At 33.1% G+C, this 11,969-nt stretch overlaps 1 protein-coding gene across 1 annotated transcript in view; it reads left to right on the forward strand.

The window, feature by feature from the left end:
• AHI1 (Abelson helper integration site 1) overlaps nt 1–11,969 on the forward strand; it is a 227,732-nt gene that overhangs the window by 105,701 nt on the left and 110,062 nt on the right. The window contains 1 exon segment of the mRNA XM_074309767.1: nt 11,710–11,827. Within this exon segment, the coding sequence (XP_074165868.1) occupies nt 11,710–11,827 (118 nt within the window).

Here is an 11,969-nt window from a genome sequence, read left to right on the forward strand (position 1 = left end):
TAAGATTTGAACCCAGGTCTCCTGACTCCCAGCATAGTGCTGCTTAATATTTGTGACAGAAGTCACCTTGTTTTATTTCTTAACATCAGACTCTTCATTTCTCCCATGAGATATAAGGCCAGATATCTGACACCTGAAGAAAGAACCCATTAGGGTATAAGTTTCTTCCTTTTTCTCTCATTCTTCCCTCTAGCCTCAGGAGAAAAGGGTTCTCCTCTCCTTTCTAAAGATAATCCTTCTTTTATCTTATTCCCTGTTACTTCCTCTGATTCCCACAATTATTCCTACCTCTGTTATCTTTACTCTTTCTCGCTGCATAGATTTCTTCCCTTCTACTTTGAAATATGAGCAGATTTAAGAAAACAGAAAAACAATCAACTTCACATAACTTTACAATGCTTTCTAAGTGGTGTTGAATCTTACTGTCCAAACATTGTCAAACACAATCACACGTATGGCCTCATATTCCTACTTCAGTTTGTTTTACACCCTTGTGTTCCCTTCTTAATCCCCTATTATATGATTTTTTTCATATTATTCTAAACTTATTTTTAGAAGATTATCAGTGATCTCCCTTTCTTGCCAAACATAAGGTCCTTTTCTCAGTCCTTATGTCTTCTGTCCTAATAGTGTCAATTCCTACTTTTCTCTTGGATTCTGTCTTGATTTTTTTTTGGTTCTTTCTTCCTCCATATTCTTTCCTTTTGCTGTTCAATATCTTTCCCTTTCTGTTTGAATGAATTTCCATCAAGAACTTTACTTGACTTTTTCTCATGTCTTCAATAGTCTTTGTGCATATAAATGCAAGATTTTCACCTCTAATGCACTTTCCAGTTCCAAAGAATATTTCTATATGTATTTTATCATATAAAACTCAGATTATCCAGAATTGAACTAAAATGTGACATCCTAGCCCACATAACTAGCTCTACTTCTCAATTGCTTTGTTTTTGATACTAGTGGCGCCAGTTTAATTCATTAAGCACTTAGTAAGTTTCTGCTACATTCAAAGTCTCATACATAGAGCTGGACAAACAAAACATCCTGTTCCTAAAGAACATGCTTTCTATTGGGGGAATATAATATTTATGCAGAACAAGTATAGTCCAAGAAAAATTGTCGAGAAAGTAATAACAAGAACTCAAAGACCTACCTTGACTCTAGATCATGTTTGGCTCTCTTGAACTGATTTTTCCTCAAATTATGACCAAAAACATTCCCAGCTTTCCTCATATCCTTCATTCAGAGTCCTTGTGTCCTGAGGCAAAAATCTTCTCCTTTTCATATGTCTCCCCATGTGATCCTCTCAATCCATTTCATCCTTGCCCTTATTTCTCTTACTCCTCTTCATACTACATCCTCTATAACTCATTTTGTACCTCTAGAATTCCAGCATTAATTTTTACAACAAATTCCCCTTTGTCTCTTCAAACTGTATTGTTCCCCTATTCTTATACTAATGGAAATCTATTTAATTCTCCTTAAAAGACTTGGTAACCCTGTCCACACTGGATAGGAATATTGGGTGCTCCTTTCTTTATACCTCTATAAACACCAGACTATGAGGAGGAATATTCAGTCTTGCTTCTCACTATGATTTCCAGACTTTTTTTTTCCTTATTAATCACAAGCTTCTTGAGTTTACTCCATTCATCTTTAGCCTATAGTCCAATGCACCAAATAGAAATAAATCCTTGTGGGCTACATATTAGCTTTAAAATGTCAAGTTAATATTTTGATGTTGTATTTTTTTTTATTTTTATTTTTTGCTTAACATTTCCCAATTACGGGACCAGGAGTGTGGCATCTCTGACCCAGTGCACCTCTCTGTCACAATCTTTTTGTCAACTTCCAGTTCACTATTCTCCCTTTCTCAGTTGTTCGGTCTTTGACTTAGTCATCCTGATCATTCTAAGCTTTGTCCTCATGTTTAAGGACTTCTATAAGAGATGTCAGTTTCTCTTCAAACATCGGAATCCCAGTTTATCAACCTCTTAAAATGCCATGATATATAGATAGATAGATAGATAGATAGATAGATAGATAGATAGATATCTTGATTCTATCTGAGCCACACAAAGAAGTGATCTTGTATTTAATCTTATATCATCTGTAACTTTTCCCTTCACAATCCACAAATCTGAAATTTCCCTTTCCTTCTATAGCCAGCCCTTCTGTTCTTCAGTCTCTCCTTATTGGTTCACTCAACTTTAATCCCTTCTTCATTCTCCATGATTTCTATCAACTCCACTCTTTTATGTTTTCCTTCTCTACCAGCCATTCCACGTTCCCTTCCCTCCCTTCATAACTTTGACTCCACTGTTGATTTTATTCTCTTTTCCTTTCACCTGTCTCGCCTCTAAATAAGTCCCCGTTGCTATTTTGTAATCCTGTTATTCTTCCCTGGTTTTTTAAAAATCATATTCTATATAGTGACTTTCCAAAACTTTTTCCTCTCAACTCTTACCATCTATGTTACTTTATTTCTCCCATGCTCTCTTTAGAGAACATCAGTTCCTACTTTACTGGAAAATAATAGACATCCATTGTATGCTGCCTCTTCTCCCTGTTATTACAAAAGGCAGTGAACTTAAGAGCTCTAGCATAAAAGCGACTTTATAATTAGAGGTAAAGCTCCATGGGGTACTGTGTAAGAGGGTATTAGAAGAAGATAGAGGCTGGGGAGGATAGGACTGGGGTGGATAAGCATGTGACTACAGGTATGACTTTTGCAACAGATTATGATTCTGTATGACGAGCATAAAGTTCTATGCCTATCCACATCCCCTAAATAATGTGAGTGATATATTGCAAAGAATTGTAAGTCTTACAAAGATTCTATAGGGCCTGAATTAACTGAAACTATCTTTTTGTTGATCTTACTTTCTACTATACATTAAACCCACAATTCCCAAATGAGACATTGCAGGATATCTTAAGGGAGAGAATTATTTTTTTGAGTAAAAAACAGTTATATTTGACATGTTAGAAACTGAATGATTGCTAGTTTGAAGAACATTACTTTCAACATTAGACCATGCTCTTTTCCTTTTAATGATGTTCTCAAAATGTTTGAGATACATTTCTGTTTATGTATACTTTTTGGATATACTAGTAACTTCATGTACTTTGTGATATATAATTTTGCAAATCTGAATTTTCTGTAGTTGCTGTGATAAAAAGTAAGTTAAGTACCATGCAAAGAGCAGTGTGGAACAGGAAATGAGAACAGCAGTATCCAGTCTGTTTTCCAAGTTTGAGAAGTTGTACATTGCCTAATAGATACATGTGTATGATTAATAAATAACTGGTTATTAAAGAATGAAATAGAAATATCATATTTTCTTTCATCTTATGTGTATTACTTTTTTAAAAGGTTACTAAGTTGTTAGGACACATACTTATCAAGTGTGTGTGTGTGTGTGTGTGTGTGTGTGTGTGTGTGTGTGTGTGTGTGTGTGTGACAAAGACAGAGAGACACAGAGAGAGAGAAATGTAGGGTATTGTGAAAAAATTACTGAGACACCAAAGTGCCAAGAAATGAATCAAAGTTTGGGAACCAATCCCCACATTATATTACTAGTGTTATACTCCACTTGAAAATGCATATCAGTTTCCTCTTGTCTTCTGTACAGAAGACCAGTTTGAGTTTTTTTTGGGGGGGGGCGGGGCTTGGATTTCAAAACCCTTCATAATGTGTCCCTATCTTACTTACCTAACTTTGAGTATAAGATCACAAAGCAAGAAAGGATCACTTTATGGATAAGAAAACTGAATCTAACACAGGTTGAATGAATAGTTCAGGACCACACAACAAGTGGCAGAAATATGACAAACCAAATGCCATCAACTTCAAATATAATGCTTTTGGCAATACACCACGATGGTTTAGTGATTTAAAAGATTATTGATTTTTCTTTTATCTTCCCTCCACCATATGAATGGAGGAGACTAAAGACTCCATTTCAAGTTCAGAATAACAATATCAAAACTTCCACAACCCTTATACATAAATTCAGTCAGGTCAGTTTCTTCTTTGACGCCTCCATAGGATATGCTCAGCCTTATCTGCAGAGTAACAGAAGGAGTTAGTTCCTATTTTTCCATTTTCTGAAATGATCCCTTTCATTTCTACCCCCATGTCCTGATCTTCTCACCCTACTTATTTTCTCTCTTTTGGGAAAGTTTCCTAGGAGCTATCCAGTTAACTCTTATACCAAAGATAGAAAGTTAGTTGGATTATAGAATATGTGAATGGGAGAAGAGTGTAAGAAGATTTGAAAGATAAAAATTGGCTAGTTTGAAAGAACTTTACAAAATTATTTTAAAATACTTATTTAAAAAGCTACTTTGCCAATTTTTAGTTTTGAGTTACCTGATAATCAATTTATAATCATCAGTGAGAATACAAGGTAACTATGTCTTCATGAAAGGAAAATCATGTCAGACCAATTAATTTTCCTTCTGTGATACTTACAGATCGCATAGGCTACAATAGAGTTTATCCTGATTTTATTAAAGTTTTTTTCTCAGATACACAATACTTTGATCAGTTATGTGAATGTAGTTTTAACTATAGCACTAATAGGTAGATTAATCTGAATGAGTCCAGAGAGAGAACAAATTGAATAGTGTCCCTTTGGAGCATTCTTAATGTTAATTGGGTGAAAGATTACAGGATTATTAAGTAAGTTTATTGATGAAAGAAAATAATAAAAATCAAAATGACTGAATATTTGGCAACTGTTTTTTCATCTAAAACAGGATGAAATTCCTCTTATATATGTCACAATAGTCTTAGATGTATAATGTAACAATAGCAATAAACATTTGCTTATATATAAAACACTTTCTTCAAAATAACTCTCTGAATAAATCTAAACAACTTGTCCAAGTTCACACACCTCTATTCAGTAACCAAATCAGAACCTGAGCCAGCCTCCTTGGATCAGTCTCTATTATTTCTGCCAACTTGTTGCACTCTCATTATACATTGACACAGAATGTGAGATAAAACCCAACAACAAATTCAAGCTAATGATGAAGCAAGCCAGTCTGAATTAGTGAAAAGATAAAATAATTTTTAGCCTATCTATTAGTAACTGAGATAACCTGCTTCCGAATTTTTTCCAGTAGAAGCCCATTAGTGGATAATTGAAATTTATTTCTAATTGATCAGATCCAGTAGACTTTCTGACTGCTTTTCTTATTCCATGTCTTCTTGCATTTTGCTGCTAGCTTCATATTCCTAAAGCAACAGCTCTATTACACCACTGTTAAGGGAAAGAATCTTCAATGGATTTGTATTGGTTGGACTCAGACTCTTCAGTCTGACATTCAGTTTCTACTTCTGGCAGTCATAGGAACTTAATGTTTCCTTTTCTCAGTACTGATTGACTCAGATTGAATGTAAATAGCAATAATTTCTGCTTGGTCAGAAACCTTGAGGGTCTTCCCCTCCTAGATTTATTTATTTGCTGTTGTTGTTGTTGTTTTTTGGGGGGGAGTTTTGGACTAGATGAAAGAGGAGATTCTTTGCCTCAATTGCTACCCATCATTAATCACTGAAAAATTGAGACTTATCAAAGTAGCTTTAAAAAGGCTGCCTCCCATTGCATTCAATGTCATTTCTAGTCCTGATCTATATCTGGCCACTGGGTCCAGATGGCTCTGGAGAGGAAAGTGAGGCAAGTGAACTTGCACAGCCCTCCCTCTCTTAAATCCAGTTCACTTGCATGTAATGCATTCGTCACTTTCCTAATGTATGGTCCCCTTCCAGAATGAAGGACAAACAACAAGCTCATTTATATGAACAAACCCTTTGATCTACAGAATCTGATCTCCTCAGACTCTTTTCATTATTCTTCTCTACCTTTGTGTCATTTATTTAAGTGGAATAATCTTCCCATTTCATATTTTATTTTATTCTTCATTTAATGAATTCAAAACTGATAAGCTCCATTTTTTTTCTGAATAACATCATTATACAAAGATCCTTCCCTTATTTAAATTATATCAGTGCTTATGCATGGCATTTATATCCCTAAGATCCATCCAGTTATTCTTCTTGAATTATATTTTCACACCTCTGACTGCCACCTTGATTTCTCTGAGTGGATGTCCAATCTACATCTCATTCTTAGCATATTAAAGTTGCACTCATTTTATTCTCTGCTAAACTTAACTATTTCTCAAATTTCCTGCTTTTTTAATGTACTGTCTTCTCAGTAAACCAGGGGTATAATCTCAGAATCATTCCCTCATCTTCCCCACCCACTTGCTGAGTCCTGTTGATTCTATTGTCACCTGCTTTATAGCCTTCTCTTTCTCACAAAACCCTGTCACTTCTTGCCTTTACTGTTATATCACAGTACGGTAACTGTTGCAGTAGTTTTCTAATTGTTATCTTGTCTCCCCTACCTTCCCTCTAGTATGCATACCTCTTCATTGAAGCTTCTTAACCTGTGGGTTGCAACCCCATATGGGGTCATATCACTGAATGTGGGGATTGCAGAATTTTAATTTACTATAAGTAAATTTTCATTTTACTTATTTTATATACCTATATACCTAGGATCATGTAAAAAATTATTAGGTGAAAAGGGCTCACTAGTGGAAAAAATTTTAAGAAGCCTTGCTATACATAGTTTTCAAAATAATGTTTATAAAATATAAATCTGTAGCAGGATAATTTCAGAAATGCCTAGAGAGACTTATATGAACTGACATTGAAGTGAACAGAACCAGGAGATCACTGTACATGGCAACAGAAAGATTATGTGATGATCAATTCAATGGACATGGCTCTCATCAACAATAAGATGATGCAGGCCAGTTCCAAAGGTCTTGTGATGAAGAAAGCCATTTGGAACAGAAGGTTTTGCAAGGGTGAATGTTGGAAAATTATCCATGCATATGTTTTGAAAATAAAAAGCTTTAATTAAAAAACATTTAAAAATATAGATTTGACAGTGTTACTTTCCTGCTCAAAAGTCAGCAGTGGTTCCCTGATTTTATCCTAGTGCTTCTAGGATAAAATACAAATTCCTAATTGTTGCCTTAAAGATTCTCCTCATCTCTCTGTCCTTCTCTTCTCCCCTCTCCTCTCCTCTCCTCTCTTCACATCTCATTAGGAGGCAGAGATGAGAAAAGAGCATTCTGGAGGAATGAAGAGGAGGTAGTGAGGCAGAGATGGCAAGTTACATATAAAGGGAGAAGGCCAGTGTTACTGGATCAGAGAGTATGTTGAGGGGAGGAAAAAGTAAGACCGGAAAGGTAAGAAGGGGTCAGTTTATGGAGGCTTTAAAAGCCAAACAGAGGTGTTCAAATTTGGCTTATGAGGCACAATCTGTGTAGTAAAGCTCCAGATTTGTCGTCAGGTGCGCCTGGATTTAAAGCCCATCTCAGAACCTTCCTAAGTATGTTGCCTAGCAATTCATTTAACTCCCCTGAACTTCAATTTCCACCTTTTTAAAATGAGGAAAACAGATAACTTTAAAAGTCCCTTCTTCCAGCTATAAATCTATAATCCTATGACCAACAATAGAAATGTTTAGAAACAAAATAATGAACCAGCTAAAACTCAGTGTACCAAACCAAATAATCTAATAAGTCCTGTCCTTTTATCAGTTATTCTGTGATTATGCCCAAATATAAACTGACATTATTTGAGATGTTTTATTGATGTGATTAACATGATTAATAGTGTTATTGATTATAGTAATAATACAGCAATATTATAATATAGAATTTAATAACATACTAATAATAGTATAGGATTCCCCTTACCAAAACAAAAAATCCCAACTCCAAAAAACACCTTATTAGAAGTTAAAAGTTGGATAGGAAGGAGGTCTGCATTATAGTGGGTCATATCTCTTAAAATGTCACTCAGCTCCTTTGGAGATGACACAGAAAGTCTTTCCTCTGAGTGATGGATCACCATTTCTTGAACTACCTAGGCTATTCATGCTCATTTCTGTTCTCACTCCATATCTAATTCCCTAGTCTAGTCCCCAACACCTTTCCCCTTCCCAACATCCTTTTTAATGTATTTATTTTTATAAGATAGTTGAATATAGACTACATTTTTTTCTATTCCCAGCATTTAACAGTGTCCTGTAATAACATATAAACTCTTAATACTTTATCTAACTCCAGATTGATAAAATCACAAATTCATTTGCCTATTTGACTAATTATAAGATTAACAACACATTTGTTTAAGATTTTATTAACAAAGCTCATTTCATCTTTAAGAGATCCCTGTGATATATACAGACTGAGTGTTGTTATTCTTGTTCTACAGATGTGAAAACAGTCTCTTAGAGGCCAAATGAGTTGATATTAGTAATGGCTAGTAAGTAGTAGAGTTGAAACTATCCTCCAGTCCAGAGCTTCTGATTTCCAGTTGAGTGTTCTTTCCCATCTGTGTTTCATATTAAAGTGTTATTTCTGTTAGTACCAAAAATAGAATGCTACAAAGAAAAATACTGGAATGGTGAATTTTAAAGCATATAGTGTGCCACCAGATTTTAAGGGATAATTTAAGAAACATTTTAGAGTGTCCTTTAAGTACTTGAGTTTGGGAATTATTAAAAAAAAACATTTTGAGTTGTTTTCAAAATACAAACTTAAATTCATCCCTAACTCAGGTAAAACTAAAGTATAAATCAAAATACTCTAAACCTAATTTGACTTGCAAGTATATATGAAAATTAGGATTATGTGTCTCAAAAGGTTATAAAACTTGTATAACCAGTAAAAAAAAAAAAAAAAAAAAAAAAAAAAAAAAGGAAAATTATTATTGTTAGCTTGTCTCATCTTGATTTAGGCCATTATATATAGTCACATGGATAGAACCTTTTTTTAACCATGAAAATGAGCTCTTTCTGAGAAGGAATATTTGCATATTTTTCATGGAACTGCTCTGTTCATAAAGAGAAGGCCAAAGCAGCTTTGTTCTAAACTTGGCAAAGTTTCTGGATGGGTTCTTTTTATTTTCTTTGTTTTATGAAATCCATAAAGTTTTTATACTCTTTAGTTTTACTCAACAGGAGAGCTGTAGCAAACGGCCTTTGACAGACTGTGGTTTCTGCATGAAGCAAGCTGAGAAGTGTGTTGGGAAAAGAGTGTAGATTGGTGTAGGCTATCTTAGCCAACTTACTGTTGTTAAATTATTTAGCAATTCCTTTCCACAGAATCTATTTCAAAAATAGATATTGCTTCACTCTATTTAATGAGCATTATTATTTTTCTTCCGCTACATGGAATCATGAAAATGTATAAGTAGGCTTTTTTGTCCTTCCATCCTTCTCATTTGAAACTTCTGTAATAAATAACCCTAATCCTGCACCTGAGAGATTGAATTATCTACTCCTTTATCATGGTACTCATTACTTTATACGCATTTAAATGGGCTTTTAAGTAACATGTCAATAAAGAACAGAAGTATAAAAATGCCAAGAAATAACATGTAATTGCAGTGTTTATTTTCCAAATAACAGCAGTTGATTGAAAAAGAATGGTAATCTTTCTGCTTCTATAGAGAAGTATAAGTATCTTCTGGTTCACATTTTTTAGTAGGCTTTTTAGCGTGGGTAATTTTCTGAAGAGGAAGGCTGAAAAGCAGACTTTTTATTTCCCCCAGTGTACACCTGTTCTTTTGCACTTGATTTCAAAACACAATGTTTGACATGTAGGATGAAAAGTTTTCAGGAATACAGAAGTAAAACTGAAAAGTGAGTCTAAAAAGAGAAGTGAATTAAATAATTAAATACTAAATGTGACATCTTCATTGTAGTTATTTGGATTTAAGTTCATTCTTTTTATTCACACATATCTAACAAGAGAGCTGTCAGATAGTCCTCTTTAACCTTCTGCTCCAGTTTGACCCAAAATTTTAAAATGTAGCTTTAAAAGAAATAATACTGAAATTAGATTTATTTACATAATTATAATTTTTTAAATGTCATGTCTCTAAATGGCAATGTTAGAACTTATTATTCTCATAAGATTTGAATGCAGTCTAATTTTATCTCATTTTAAAGAATATGAAAAATCTTTCTAATAATGTTTTTTTAAAAAAATTTTTTCTTCCTTTAGTTGTACCTTAAAGAAACATATATATATATATATATGTGTGTGTGTGTGTGTATATATGAAATATATATATATATACAACTAGATGTTAACAGGTTTAGATTTTAGGGGTTTTGTTTGTTGCAAACAATAAGAGTATTTTTGTTTTTAAAAAATGTGCAAAATTTTCATGTTCATGGAGATCTGTTTCCCAGAACTATATGTTTTTGGAGTTAGTCATTTATTAATTTGTTTAAAATAAGGATTTTGAAAATAAAGTGTATATATAATAATTTAAGTAAAAGGCATATTACAACCATCAAAACGAAGTAATGTTTTAAAAGATATTTGCCTTTCAGTGAATTTAATACTATCTAAGGACCTAGGAATTAACTCTTTTTAGAGGAAGAAATTGAGACAGAGTGCTCAAGGGTCATATATTGTCATGTGCCAGAGCTGATTCCCACTACCCTCTTCTGTTCAAATTCAGTGCTTTTTCCATTATGCTATACTGCTTATATGTCAGTAATATTAATAAGTGATTAAAAACTGTTCATACTAGTTCATATATAAAGAAAAAACTATTTTAATGATTCTTAGCTTATGAATGACATGGCTGTAAGGAAGCAATGTAATCTAAAAGTAACAAAATTTTAAAATAATTTTAATAGATCTATAAACTAATGAAATAGATAATGAAATATGTGATAATTTATGAACAGTAAACAAACTAGATAATCTTTTAAGGGAAAAGAAAGGCATTCTATAGTAAGCATTTGCAATTAGAGCAGTTGCTATTAATATATTGTTTTAATTTTTCTACAAATAAGCACATTGACTTTTTAAACATTTTTAAGTTTCAAATAATTAGAGTAATTTTCTCAAGCTAAAACATCCTCTTTTCATAAAACCTTAAAAGTGTTACACTATTTCATGTTATTTTTAATGATCTTTTAAAGGAGTTTAAAAAGTATTACCATGTTGTCAAAAATCTTTGAAACAGCCAAGGTTAAAGGGTAATATCTATATACATCATAACAAGTGTTTACACTGTTGTTGTAAACAAGTGTTTACTATTAGTCTCTAATAAATCTATGTTATTTTGGTTAAATCTTGCATAAATGTGCGTTTGAATGCTTATTTTGCTTAATGACAGACATTGATTCTCTAAATTGTGAATGCTCCCCTTTATTGTTGAAACAAGCTCATTTTATGTTTTCTTGCCTATTGGTCTAATTTGCAATAACTCTGGAATTAGCAAGGATCTTTGTGATAAATGCTTTGTTTTAATAAATTACATGTTCACTGCTGCTCTTTATCTCCCTTAGTAAAGTTAGTCATATTTGTGTGTGTGTGTGTGTATGTGTATATATATGTATGCATGCATATTATATATATATATACAGATATGTTATTCTGTTGGATAACATTGAAGTCCAAAAACTTTTATTTTATCCAAATTGGTTATTTAATTGATCATTTGAGCTAATAGTATTTTTTGACCTTTCTTGACCTTCCTCGAGTCCTAGTCTGTGTATCATACAGTAACTAAATATTTCGCATCCAGTTTTTGCATCAGTAACCCAGGAAATTACACTTTTAGTTTCTGATTTGCCTTTCCTATTACAGGACAGCTCAAATCTCTTGCTTCCTGCTCCATCATTGTTCTCACCACATTCTAAGTTAAGACTGTCAGACACAATGGGCACTCATCTGATCTCTCAGCATCCTTTCACTACACAGAGTGGTAAGCTTTTTTTTTTTCTTATTTTGGTCATTTCTTTTAGTATTGAGATATTTTGTTGGTTAATGGTGAATACTTTTTACTTATCCTCACTAAGTGAAAAAGACTTATAGTATCATAATGATCAAGCTTTAGTTACTACCTT

Source organism: Sminthopsis crassicaudata, chromosome 4, assembly GCF_048593235.1.
Source record: "Sminthopsis crassicaudata isolate SCR6 chromosome 4, ASM4859323v1, whole genome shotgun sequence".
NCBI lineage: Eukaryota > Metazoa > Chordata > Mammalia > Dasyuromorphia > Dasyuridae > Sminthopsis > Sminthopsis crassicaudata.